Below are 14,620 nucleotides of genomic sequence, written 5' to 3' on the forward strand. Positions count from 1 at the left end.
GGGAGAACTTGGTGCATAAACTCTAAAAATTTAGCCTTGAATGCATTAGGTTCCACAATGCTGTAGGCTTATGGCAAGGTAACATACTTTTTTTCATTTTAATTTTCCCACGGGGAGAGGAATTATTGCAGGAATTCTGCCTTTGTGGCAGAAGTTCCCCTTACAAAAAGCCGATGGAATACCAGGGTCCTTTCTGTTTGTATACACTTGCCATGCTTCAGTCTGTCGATTGTGTTTTAAACATAGGTTGATGTGTTTTCTTTTTTCTAGGAGATGATAGAAGTCTTTCAAGCTCGTCTTCAGATACCAGCCACTCGGATGTTAGTGTTGGGAGCAGATTGACAATTTGGCCTGAACAGTCTTCAGCCAGCACTTCTCAAGAGAGTCACGGACTGGCAGCTGCAAAAGGCATTCATCTTGGGGAAGAAAAGACCCTTCCAGAAGGGGCACGTGGCACCACTAAACCACCTCCAAAGCCCCTCCGATCCAGACAGCTACAGGAAATAGGTCGTCAGAGTTCGTCCGACAGTGGAATAGCTACTGGTAGTCATTCTTCTTACTCTGGAAGCTTCTCTTCCTATGCTGGGAGCTTGGACATTTGCCATGGTGATGAGTTTGGATCACTGCTAAGCCTGCCATTGAACTTTCCTTCAGATCAGAATTTATGTACTTGTCCTCACAGTGAGCCCCAGAGAGGTGCGGGATCAGAGTATCAGGTTCCCAGCTCTCTCAGGCATATTTACGATATACCCAGGAGTTTGTTACAGGCAGCTTCTAAAGGTGTGCAACCAAAGAGTGCAGATTCCACACTACCCAAGGACCAGGGCCTGTCACCTCAAGGTGCGAGTGACCCAAAACTGCTACTACCACACTTGGAAGTACGGAGGGTACCTGAGCACAACCAGGACAGAGGGAGGCCTTCATCCTTGCTCGCAGAAGGCACCAAGGACTCAAGTGATGAGACATATGTGGATTTTGTTTCGAGGTGGTCAGACAAAAAACCTCAAGGACAGGTGTCAGACTCCAAAAGTAGTGAGTTGTCACCACCTAGTGGGGCCTCAGCTGACCCCTGTGAGACATGTAGCCCCCACCTTGGGATGACAAGAGCTCTTTTTTCAGCTTGTCCAATCTGTGGTGGACTAAAGGTAAATACCTAACACTGAGCAGATGCTAACAAGCCTTACTTAATAGAGCATGATTAATTTAAAATGACTTAAATTGCAAGTCATAAGTAATATTGTTTCCTTTATAATTTGAACTGGTAATAACTTTTGTGTTTATGCTCAAGTTGAGAGGCTTAGCACACGGTTTCCTCAAAATCTGTTCCTGATTGAGAAAACACTGACCAATATAGGCCATCAGTCATCATTGCTTTTAAATTGGCCAATTTTGGGTTTTGGTGTATGCAAATGGCTTACAGCGACAGAAGCCTTATAGGCACATGAGAGGGCTGAATTTGTCATATAATAGTAGTTTAGCGTGAAGGACATTGATCTGTCTTACTGCTGGTATTTCAAAAGAAGAAAGAAGGGAGGCCAAATAGTATATGCTGCTCCTTAGGTGACCACAGTACAGATTTTTAATTTTATTGTTGTTTTTCTTTTCTTTATCATTGTAGTTTGAACATATCTTGCATAAAAAGCCAGATCAGCGAAGCTTCTCTCTGGGGAAAGAGAAGATAGTGAAGTTAGCATGGCAATCCATAGCAGGTCAACTAATCCAGTATTATATTTATAACAGACCAGTGACAGTTACTTTAGAGGAGGTGTGCAAAAACTCATAAGTGGTGTACTACAAGGGCAGTGTGTTTGCAGGAAAAAATATTTTTTTTTATCACCAGTCACATAGAGACTTAAAACCTGAAGCATGGAGATTCATATGCCTTTCTAAACACATTTGTTACTATGACTGATATTGCCATGAGTTCTTTTTGAACAGTGTGAAGCTCTTGGCTTTTTAGGGCAGTAAGCTTTATACATTACTTGTATATTGCATGGACAAAATATTTTTGTTTTTACCTGTTCTGGAGAAGACCTTTTTGGTGAACGTTTGCTAAACTAGAAGAAGGTAAAGCTGTTTATGTTGGTGAGCTGTTGAAAGGTTGGGAAGGTTAGAGAGAGTGCTTAAATTAAGGAACGTGTGAAGTTGGGATTCAGCTGGAGAGACTTTTGTTTGAGGAATTAAGTATTGCCACTGAAGTGTATACATTTTAATTGAGCGTGTGGGATTACATAAATCACTGCTATGAAAGGGGCTTGAGTGTATAACACGTTATGAAAGAAAAAATTGTAAACTCGAGGGATTATTTTCTTGTCACAAGGTATTTCATGCATTTGCATTGTTGACTGCCTTCACATGTATGAAAACTGGAAAATGCTGTCTGCCTGAGGTGTTTGTATAGTCTCTGTAATGGCACCTGGGGCATTACTTTGTCGTGTTCTTGCAGCATTAGGGAGGTAGGGAGGCACTGGTGTGATAGGTCTTATAAGATTGTGTCTACACTGATCATGAGGATCAGTGTTCTTCCAAGACCATCCTTGCTAACCATCGACACCAAAAGCTCTCACTAGCCCTCTAGCCTAATTCTGAAAGATTGGCTTGATGCAAGAGCCTGAGATTCAGCCTCCCACTTCCGTTCTTCCTGCAGCACAGGCAGTGGGGTGCACAGCAGTGTATCTGCTGCTCCCTTCTTGTATCTGCTGCCTGTAGTTAGAGAGAAGATGGGAAAAATCATAGAATCCTAGAATGGTTTGGGTTGGAAGGGACCTTAAAGATCATCAAGTTCCAACCCCCCTGCCATGGGCAGGGACACCTTCCACTAGACCAGGTTGCTCAAAGCCCCATCCAGCCTGGTCTTGAACACTTCCAGGGATGGGGCATCCACAACTTCCCTGGGCAACCTGTTCCAGTGTCTCACCACCCTCCCAATAAATTTCTTCCTAATATCTAATCTAAATCCTAATGTCTAATCTAAATGCAAAAGAAAAAAAAATCAAAATCCATTTAATCTAAAGGGACAAGACTGATTCATAGAAGGGGTCTGCTCTGGCATCGGAAAACTCCAAGATGGCTTTTTTATAGGCAGCAAGGAAATAATTAGTTAAGATACAGTTATCTCACATGGTCTAAACATTTCTCGGTGATTTGAATTGTCAGTTTACACATGAATTTATCAAAGTTTACCCTGGACATGTGAGGCAGACAGGAAACTGAAGTGTGTATTCTACTGTATATCTTCAAAGTCAAGAAAGGCTAAGTTATGTCACTCCTCCTTTAACTGCTTGTTTACCCCAAAAACATACCCACCCACATCTTTTATTGCAAAGTGCTGTCAGGTTTCATGGTGTTTCTGCTTGCCCTAATAATATCAGTTGGCAAGAATTTCAGGAATTGTCAATATTTAGACAAAATTAGCAAGAGAAACACTGGTGGAACACTCTTACTAACTCCTGTTTTAGCATGAGGTATGCTCATCTGCTGCTTGTCTTTTTTTTTTCTTTTTTTTTCCTTTTTCCTACTTATTTGTAAGCATTTGGGAAAGAAGTCTTATTAAATTGAATGATTCATGGGTTGTTTTTTGGTTTTTTTACTTTTGAAAGAAAAAAATAACCTTTCGATACATTGTCCTGAACCATCAAGATGAGTTATTTCAGCAATATTTAATGGACACTGTCTTTGGCTTTTCTCATGATGAATACAGCGAAAGTACCAGTCTGTATGCTGTAACTAAAAAATAATTCTTATTCCTTGTGCTCTGAACAGATTATGTTTAAGATGCAGTTAGGGCCAGGAGGAGCTGATTTGTGGATAAGACACTAAGTTTTCACATTTATTCAAATTCACGTTCCAAAGGCTTTAGTGTGCCGGTGTTTGGAGTTCCTTTGCAATTTCAAGTTAAGCTGTTAATTAAATTGTGTTGATGGTTTTAAAATGCCTGCTATTTAAAGCGAGTGAGTGACCTGAATAGAGGAAAGTACAGCAGTAATAAAGGATATATTTGCTTGTTTTCTGCCCTGTGTGCAAACTTTGGCAAATCGTGGTTAGATTTGGGCATGTTGTCTGTGTGTGTTGGAGTTTAGCATGTGACGAGTTGGAGACAGGTTGCAGGATGAAGACATGCATATGTGGAAAGCATGGTGGCGTTCGTGATTGGGATTGACTTGGTTAAGAACCACCTGCTCCACTAATGACAAGGATGATGATGAACGTAGGGAGAACATACCCTGGGAAAGTGCAAAGGTTCAAACAGAAAATAGGGCAAGCAAGCCTTTCTGTTTCACTCTGGATGAAGAATAGAAGCAGCATGAAGAAAGCCACTAAATTTTTCTTCTGTTATTTCTACATTGTATTTCATATTAGACATTGGAGATTAATAAGCAAGCATGCAGGGTGTTTTGCTTTCTGTTGTATGTCATTGTAGTGTGCTCAAGGTGTCCTTCTTTACAAACTTCATAAGGTGCGCCTTTGCTATGTAATTTTTGCCTAGGTGATTTCAGTGCTATAGATGATTGCAGAGATGAATTCTTTGTGTATTGTAAGTATATTTTAAGCTCAGAATACTGGATTGTTGTGGGATTTCTGAGTAAGCTGTAGAGATTTATTATTAGACTTATTACATTTTCAACTACTTAGCTAATACTAATTTGATGAATAGAATTTCACTGTACGCTTGTTGCTCTGTAACTTCATTTGATGCTCTAGTTTGAGAAATGATGTCAACCTTTTTTATAGGGTGTCTTTTTTTTTTTACACCACCATTGTTTGTAAATTTTCTTAGAAGTCTGAAAAATAAAATTATTTTCCAACTGTTTTTGTCCTTTTCCATCTGACAAGTAGTACTGGTTTTAGTTTTGCTTTGCTTATTTTCCCCTGACCTTCATCTTCTTGCGGTTTGAATTAATATGGGATGATTGTGGCTGTCTCTTCACGCTGCTTAGTGTTATACGCAAATCACTGTTGACAGCTCGAAATGTGTCTATTAGTAGGAATGACTTTTATGTATTTCCAGCTCACCCTAAACACATATTTATGTCAGTGGGAGTTCTTATGTGTGTAGAAATATAGGCTTGATTACTGCTTTGGTAGTTAACTTGCCATGATAGAGGAGAAAAGAAAGTTTCAATTTGTGTGTGGCTGTTGTCATCAATCCTGTATTGGTATTCAGCCACCTATTTAGTTGATCATTTAAAAATACCAAAACCTCCTTGGAGACAATGATCCTGAATTAGGAGTTGGTCTACCCAAAACCTCTGTAAGGTATTTGTACAGTTTTTGCTGCCACAGTAACTGTACGCCTCAAACTTTAAATCTCCCAGCATATCTGTAGTAAGTGGAGATATGGGAATGCTGTGGTCATGATGCACAAAAGGGTTTAGGGGTTTTGTCAGGATGCAGAATCCGCAGATCTGAGTGGCTAAGAACCACTCCCTACACAATATAGGGAGATTTGGTACCTGCCTTGGGGGGATGTGGATCTCTGTTTAAGTAGGGAGTTCCTTTGATTAGCTGATAGGAAATTTACCTCTCTTAGTCTGTTCTGTACAGACTGCTTTATTTTGCATTACAACTTTAAGAGAAGCATGTGCATGTCTGTACTGTGATCCTTGAGCCGGCATCTTACTCAGTATATTTAATCATGCAGCACCGTGTCCCTACAGGGCTTGTTAATCACACGCAACCTTTTGTAGAGTGCGGAGTCTTTGAGCAGATCTAGAGCTACTATGAATATCTGTGTTTCAATTGTGCGTTGTAGACCAGGGAGAGATGAAACCTAGAGGGAAGCAAGATCCTCAGGCAGAGAAGGGGCTTGAACTCTAAAGAATGACCTGCACTGAGATCTGTTTTGTGATTTTTTGCTTGGATTGATTTAATCAAGGTCATGAACAGCCTATACCTGGGTTGAGAATATAGCCTTGGTCTTCCAAATCCTATACAAATCCCTTAACCCTGAATTTAGCTGGTGTGTCTCCTTTCATTGTAGACACTGCTTTTGAAAGTGGTAAAAGAGAAGGCCTATAAGGTGTAAACTTGTGCAGTAAGTCTCAAGTAAGGCTGCAGCCTGTACTGCCACATCCCTGTAACTGAGAATGTGTTTTTTCATGTTGTTTTTTTTTTTTTTTTGGCTTTTAATCAGGTACTTTTCAAATGTAGTACTAAAACAGATACTAAAGAAATCACAATATATTGCTTTATACAACTTTAATGTAGCTATGTTTTTCCTTTGGAGCCATTACCTCTTTCCCCATGAGACTGAACGTCTTATGTGTTTATCTTGCAGTGTGTTTATTTCCCTGCTTTCTCTGAAAGTATAGGAACATGATTATTAGTAATTACACACCTTTTATACTTCTAAAAGATTTTTTTTTTCCACTTTATTGATGTGTGATGCTGTAACATTTTGTGCTTCCTCCCACCTTCAAAAAAGCTACAGGTTGTCTAAGTTCTCGGTTGAGAAGGATGTGCATGTCATCTACAGTGCTGTTTCTGCTTGTATTTCTGCTCTAATCTTAGAGTTCTGGGCAGTTAGGCAACACACACAGTGTCAAAACTATAAAAAGGAACAGTTTGCACCTCAGAGGAATCTGGAAGTTCAGTCGTCAGTATTATTGACCTTAGTGACAGTATGTTTGTGAGGCTCTCATGTGCATTGATGACAATGGATTCTGGGTACTGTTGGCTTTTTGCATGAATAAGAAAATGTGCATTTGTGCTCTCTTCTTTTAACATTTAATTCCATTTGTTTTTCTTTAAGTCTTGACCGTAATGTCTTAACCTGCAGTGAGGTACATCTTCCATAAGGTGTATCACCACTACATGAGGTGATTGCAATGGACAATGAATATGACAATCTGGTATTTAACTTACATTACCCTTACTGTAAAAGGCTCTGAAATTTTTACAATAAAGTAGTGGTTTTTTTTTTTTTTTTTGGCTTCTCACAGATTCAAAAGCATGTTTTAAAACACCAATTTCCCCACAACATCTTTTTGAAATAAAAGAAATCCATGATCATTGCTGTCCTTAACAATGAAGTGCAGTCATTTCTAGAGCTGGTTGTGCTGACAGAAGCACACAGCACTGTGCAACTCAAAGACTGGAAGAAAAGTATGTTCTCCAGTTGAAACTGGCAGAGGAAAGGGGCATAAAAGAGGTGGGTGTAGTGTCAGGCTTAGAGGTTGATTTGTTTTGTTGTCCTTTCTGTAGTTTTGGCCAGGACCTCATGTCTATCAGAGTTAACTCCCATCCCCTTACTAAGGTGGTGTTGGGTTGCGGTGGGCCTGCTTATGCACTGTATTGAGATGTTGCTTATCAGCGGTTCACAGAGGAAGGAGGATTATTTTTTTTTCTTCTCAGTTTACTGCTGCTATTTTGTACAATATTATAATGCTTCTTGGCAAAGGCTTCACTCCCAAATAATCAAGAAGAGGAGGAGGTCACTAATGGGTATGACTTTGGGTTTAAGCATCACAATAAAATACAAGACATGCCAACCCTACCAGATCTGTGCAGAACTGACTTGCTTTTGGCACTGTAGAAACTGCCTTAACTCTTATCTAAAAAATAATGCTGAAGATACTCCTTATCTACCATGAAAATATCCCCACAGCATTTTGAATAAAGGTTCTAATCTGAATTCAGAATGATAAGAATTAAGCTCTCAGCACTTCTCGGGATCAGGCAGTAAGTGGAACAGGTAGCCTCTGGTGTGTAAAGTGAAAAGAAGTGCCTGCTACAGAAGCACTGGTAAGTGAAATGAAATTAATAATGTCAAGAGATGAGAGCACTTTCCTACATGAGGGAATGTAGACAATGTAGCTCAGCAGAATTAATTCTTCTGTACTCAATAGAAATGTCGCTGGATTGCTTTTCTGTCAGAGAGCCAGTGAAGATATTGATGAACCACGGTATTCACCTTTTATACCCATCAGAACGAACAAATGGGAAAATATGCTTCCTCCCCTAAATACAATCAAGCTGAATAACAGCTTTTATTATTACTACAACTGATGGCTACTTCTTCCTCTGTTGTAAGCAATAGATTTTCTGAACAGAGAGAAATGTTTTGAAAGAGGAGGAGTCTGACAATAAAACCGGTAAAAAAAAATTGCTCCCTTTGGAATGTAGGGTTTATGGATGGGGTTTTTGGTTTTGATCCAGTTTTAAAAAGATTCATCAGATCAATTGGAACACGGCCAACAGAAAACGGAAGGGTTTTTTTCCTTTCTATCTTCTTTTTTTTTTTCTAAATAGAAATCAATTTCTTTCTGGAAAAATTCTACAGAATCTTATCAAGTGTTTGCAGACACTTTCTATCTTAATTTTCTAAAAAGGTGAAAGTAGAATGCACCTGCATAGGAAGAAACCACAAAAAGATTATGAAAGCAAGATTACATTGAGCTGAACTCAGAGGGAAGCAAATAACTCCAGTGGCAGCCCTGGATTAAGATTCCTAGGATTGATTCCCATGCAGTTCCTCTCCTTCTGCAAGATCATAAACAAAGTTACCTTAAAAACCCCTCAGTTCCATGACTTAGAAAATGTTTGTAATGTCTACCAATTTTATATTTTTAAAATCATGGATTAAAGAAGGCTATGCAGAAAATATTTTATTTTGATTAACAGTCACTGATATCAAAATAATTGCATGGCTCAGGAGGAACTGGTGTCAGTAGGATAACAATCATTTGGATGGGATGTCTGGAGGGTTGACAGTAGCTCCCTGCAAGTAGATGAGAGGACTGAAAATAGTTTCTCAGTAGGGGTGCGACCTTTCCTACCAACCCTTTTTGATAGAGCCACTTAAAAGTGGAAGTATGCAAATTAGAAGGGCGAAATGTGTTCCAACAAAATTACACAAACTGTGCTTAAATTTGTCCACAACCCATGACATGACACAAGAGTGGAATTAGTTTTGGTGATTCAAGATGCCATATATACTTATTAGTTCAAGATATCTATGGAAATACTGTCAGGTTGGCTGATAATATCCCATATGGCCTTTTAATCAGATTAGATCCTTAAGATATCTATCATGTAGAGGTTGTGACATAGGCAAATTCTTACTGTTTCTAATACAACTGTGCAACCCTATACCAAGTTGTATTACTTGATTCATAAAGAGCAAATAAGATTTTCTGATATTGGCTTAGTAAAGCTTAATAATATGGTAGCAACATCTTCCTACAGGTAATGGGATTTTGGCATTTTTTAGCAAGAAAATGTCAGGTGTGGCAACAAATCAGTGGAAGAGAAAATTGTTTATTACCTGCTGCACAAAAATACACTGAAATCAGTTTGAGGAATGAATCGCTGAAGAATCACAGAATGAATACTACCCATAGGCAGGAGGGCTAGAAAATGTGGGTAAGCAAAGCCTACCAAACGGTTTTCAGGATGGACTGTTTTAAAGTTGCCTACAATTGTATGTATTGCTTTATTATGCATAGGTATGAATATTTCTGCTGAAATGCTATGGAACACGTCTAGAGGAGAAAAGAAAGGCAATTCTGCAAAAGTCTGCATAGCAGAGACTAGAAGAGTGGGGTAGTACGCTCTGGACCTCAGGAAATACAGAAGAAATCTGTACTAAACTTTGGCGTTCTTGCCCTGCCTGGCTTAGTGTTGGTTGCATTTTACAAAATATAAAGCTAATATAAAGGTAATTGTGTAACGCAGACTCCTGGCAGGAATTTGTGATGGCAAAGGGCATATGGCAATGTCTCACTTTAAATCTGAGGGGAATCCCAGGGTGTGCAAGAGAGGTAAGAAGCTTGAGATTTGGACTGATTTAGGAATTTTGTGTTATGGTTTTATTATTGTGGCTCTGACGACCTTACCTCAGTCTACTTAGTTGTATAATGTGTATCTGGATAATGTTTACTTCCCAGGGCTACTGTCAGGATTGATGGGATGGTGTTTCTACAGTACTTTGGATATGGACAATTCTATCCATGTGCTAAAGATTATATTAAATGTGATGTTTTCCAGGCTGCAGTGAGAGACAGAAAGTTGTTTGCCTTTCCAGTGAACTGTGGACAGAAAAGGAACTCATTAATAGGAGTTACTAAAGAAGAAAATTAACCTTCCAGGATGGAGCAGCTGCTCTACAATTTTTTTTTTTTTTTTTTTTTTTTTAATGCTGGGAAGTCTATCACTAATTTTTATAACTTCAACAAATAGTTCAAAGCCATTTTCTATTTAATGAAAGATCACAGAGCAGTGGCACTGAATACATTATTTCAACAGAGTTTTTTGTGTGTGTGTGAAATTGAGCTTGAAGAATGGTGTCTTTCAAGAACTGCAGAGTTACTGGAAAGAAGTTATTAATGCTCAGTGGATACAGAAAGTCTACAACTGAGGACATGGCAGTTGAAAACCAGTTCTTTCTAAACATGAGATTACCTGGGGGGTTGAGCAATTTTTTAGCACTGAGAAAGGAGGAAGATATCAAGAACATGCTTGAGGATATGACTGAAATCCAAGCCAAGTTGTAACAGCAGAGGAAGAAAAGAAAAATATAATTGTATTATGTTTTCTTCATGTATCCTTTTCTTAAATTCTTATGGAGAGGCATATTGCATTAAATCTAATATTGCATCAAAAAAATTGCAAAGTTTTTGGTTTTGTTTTTGTTTTTTGAAGTAAAGATCCATTTTGCCTGAATTGGGGATTAGGTAAAACTGAGCTCTTCCCTTGTAGGAGGTGTGAGAGCAGATGACCACAGGGAACTTCTGGGGCAATTGAAGCTGTCTGAGTTAAGTATACTTAACTGTAGTTAAGTATTCCATCCAGTCAACTGTCCAATCTTAAGTAAGTAGATACCTACTGTTGTGTTTCTTTTGTGCTGGCTAAACTCAGCTCAAAGTGTAGGAACTTTTGGTCAGAACCATGGTATCACAACGAAACCTTAAAGTTACTATGCCTGAGCAACTGAGCAAATCTTTTTTTATGGTGTAAAAGATGCTCTTTACCTTACTTTTTACTGGTTTCATACAGCCTTTTCAGTTTCGTTCCTAAATGACATTGTGGAGGGAAGGACCTCCTTGCATTCTGGCCATCATTGCTAGCATAGTAATGACATAGTAATGACTGTTGAAGGGTCCCTATAACTATAACTTGCTTCAGGGAGTAATTCAACCCATGGGTTTGGACAGATGTGTGGGGAAAAATGCTATATGGGGCTACTGTTGCTTTTCTATCCCCTCTAATTCAGCTCCAGTGAAGTCTGATGCCTCAATATGTCTGTAACATGTAATTTTTGTGTGTGTAAAAGTTAGGCTGAGCTTCCTTGGGTAGGATGGGGATGTTAAGATCAAAACAAGTGGCTCTTAATGTGATCCACATGATAAATGACAGCCAGGATGGGGTTAGTGAATACCAGATCCTTACACACAGGTTCTAGGCTGCAGTAAAGTGCCTTTACTGCATACAAGCTCTGCTTGTATGTCTTCCTTGGCATAATTTTTTATGCGTTTCCATATTTCCTTTCCTAAAGCAGGGTAGATGAGAGAAAGCAGTCCTGAGACTTTCTCTGAAGTAGTTCAACCCCACACAAGTCCAAAGGGTACATGAAACGGGGCTTTAAAGTTGACTTTGTGCTCCTAAGTCTTGTCACATGAGGATATTGGGCTATTCATGGTATAAACTGCAGCAGCCAGCTGTCAGTCAACTGAAATGACTGTTTCAACAGCTGGGAACCAGTGGGACATGAACTCTGTCTGTGTTCCTTCTCCCCTAGCCACATCCTCTGCAGTAGTCTGGATTCTGTGGAATCCTCTGCTAATTCAATGCTGATTGGAAGCAATTTTGAATGTACAAGAAATTTGAGCCTGGAAAATATTAAGGACATATAAACCTTTTCCAGATCTGGCTTATTACAAGGACAGAGGAGTGTTAAGTGGGCTATATCAGGGCTGGTAACTGTATACTTGCATACTCTGTAGCACTAGGAAAACGTTTCCAGATGAAGTTTGCCAATTCATCTCATTCCTTGAGACACAAAGTCAAGCAAAACATACGTGCTATGGAGATAACTGCTACAGAAAGCTTTGGAAAACTATGGAAATAATTATACCTAATAATTTATAGCAGTGCTCTCCAATATAGGAGAAGCCTGTGAGCAGCCCCCATGCATAGTTAAGTATCTGTATCCTTTGAAGCTGTACAGCTTAATTATAGTTTCATTACCTTTGACAAACCATAATTTCAGTGATGGGTTGGGGATAAAGGAAAACACTTGTCTTAATCTTACTATTTTGAGCTTTCTCTCCCTTATGTGACCTTCTGGTTCAATCCATTTCTTTCTAATGATGGTCATTGATTATCTTGTTAATAATTTTTTTCTGGGAGAAGTTGACTAACTTTAGCTGTAAATGTGAAGTTGAAAAAAGAAAATGAATGTGAAGGTGATACTGTAAGGCTTTCATTTTTATTCTTCATAGGCTCATAACTAAGCCAAATCTCATTCTCTTTTTGCATGGAGTATGATGCACAGGTTATAACACGGATTCTTTTCTTCATGTCTTTATGTGGAATGGACTGGAAGGAAGGAATCAAATAACTAGTTTAATGTAAATTGGCATAGCTCCATCAGCTACAAAACAGGCCCAAGTGTATTTTTAGTGCAAGCACAAGCTAAGCTCTCACTGTGGAACAACACTCTTTGAGGGAAGCAGAAGATGGAACAGACTTTTCTTAGGGCAATCCCTAGTTGAGCATTTCATAATGGTAATTACAGTTTAACATAAACTTCCTACATCTCTAAAAATTTGTAGAGGTTGGTTTAATTTGTCTTTAACATCTGAGATTTCACTTTGCCTGCTTTTGAGATATTTTCACATTTGAGCCCTTCTCTATTTACTGTTTGTCACTGTGCCTGTACAGATGTAGTTAAACTCTTTATTCGCAAAACATTTCCCTTTTCTTCATCTATAGATGACTTGGATTTAAAATCTCATTACAAAGAGAAAACTTGAGTGAAAGGGATACTTTATGCAATTTTCTAAAATTGGTAGAATTAATTTTCTGTTAATCAGAAACGTTTTGACAAGAATAGTTGTGATAAATCAGGATGCTTCTCAATACAGTGGCATAAGAGCTATTATTCATTAAAAGTGTAAAATTTCTCATATATATGTTAGTTGAAGCTCATCCCCTTTCCCGATCAGAGAAGGAATGTCTCAGTGTCAAGAAAGGAATGAATTATTGGACCTTTTTTCTTAGATGTCTCTTCTTGTGTAAATTTGCCATAAAACACTCCTTTGCTAATGAAGAGAGCAAGGATATCTAAATTTCTTTGTGAGTACATGCATGTGTGTGTTAATGATTGTCCTTTTCATTTATTTTCTGTGTCTCCAAACTTCCTGCTAAACATTACTTTTGTATTGACTTTCAAAATCTTGAAATGGGCTAATGCTCCTACTGCAGCTGAACTCTTGCTTCTACTGGGATGTGCTATTCTAAGAAAATGTAGAACAACACTTCCCATTCGGCAAGCCCTCCAAATTTCACAGGTGTTTCTGCAGTACTGAGATGCTCAGTGGTGGCACAGTTTGTCTTGTGAACTTTAAAAAACAAAAGAAATGGATCATGTGAGGTGTTGCATCCAGCATATGTGCACCTTGCCTCTTCTCTTCCTTTTACATGCTGAGCAAGGAGAGATGTGAACACCACGCTGCTTATTATCTGCACAGCAGAGTCAGGTCTGCTATTTATACCTTTTTGGACCCCATCTGAGCCTTATTTTCAGTGGTGCAGGAGTTTTGCTGGAGTCTCTGGCTTGAGTGTGCAGAATGAGTGGCAATTAACAGATCTATTGTACAAGGAAGACTAGCAAATATGGGGAAACTGAGTGTATTTTAACTATCAAATGTTCTTGTAGTAGTGTAATGCTACCCCCTGTTGGAAACTGGAATATAAACCAGAACATATGGAACTGAAGCCTCTTTGACTTTGTGTACATTACTTTGTTTCCATTGCACTTGATAGGAGTTCAGAAATGCCAGTCTCTATTAAAAAAACCCAAAAGGAATAAGGAAAAGGAAAGCATTTTTTTTTTTGCGTAAATGGGAAAGATGTTTTCCCCTCAGTTATCAGAACTGAATCCAGTTTAAAATAATCTTCTTTTCATGTTAAAATCCAGCTGTAGGAGCAGATGCCTGCAATTTTACTGTTTTTCTATAAGAATACAAATATATAACCTATTGTAGTTAATGTTGATTTTTATTGTTCACAAACATCTATCTATTCACGAAGGCCTTACCACTTCTAAAAGAAAAACACATCCTGTCTTTTTGGATGGCTAAAGCTACTGTATACACAATTATTCAGGTGCTTGCTGAATAACAGCACTCATGTTCACCTGCGAAAAAGAGAATGGTTAAGGCAATGCTGTGGGTGCACTGCTGAACCTTCAACAGTCAGGATAAATGTGTGTTTGACCTCTTTTGCTTAAGCATTACAGCTGGGTGTTTCTGTACATACCTTAGGAGAGGTTGTTTAACTAACAGGAACCTAACTGATAAAGGCTCTGAAAAGGGGAAAAGGGAATGTGATGTTGCTATGAAAACCTCTCTAAAAAGTTGAACATTGCCTTGAATCAGAAAATTGGGGCGTCTTACAC

The 14,620-nt window shown here is 38.7% G+C and overlaps 1 protein-coding gene across 2 annotated transcripts in view; it reads left to right on the top strand.

Annotated features, from left to right (window-relative positions):
• The window catches only part of DOK7 (docking protein 7), a 69,304-nt gene that overhangs the window by 29,669 nt on the left and 25,015 nt on the right, over window positions 1–14,620 (top strand). For both annotated transcript variants that reach the window (XM_074147834.1, XM_074147832.1), the window contains one exon: window positions 271–1,145. In XM_074147834.1, the coding sequence (XP_074003935.1) occupies window positions 271–1,145 (875 nt within the window). The remainder of the gene's footprint in view (window positions 1–270; window positions 1,146–14,620) is intronic.

The sequence above is a fragment of the Numenius arquata genome, chromosome 5, assembly GCF_964106895.1.
Source record: "Numenius arquata chromosome 5, bNumArq3.hap1.1, whole genome shotgun sequence".
NCBI lineage: Eukaryota > Metazoa > Chordata > Aves > Charadriiformes > Scolopacidae > Numenius > Numenius arquata.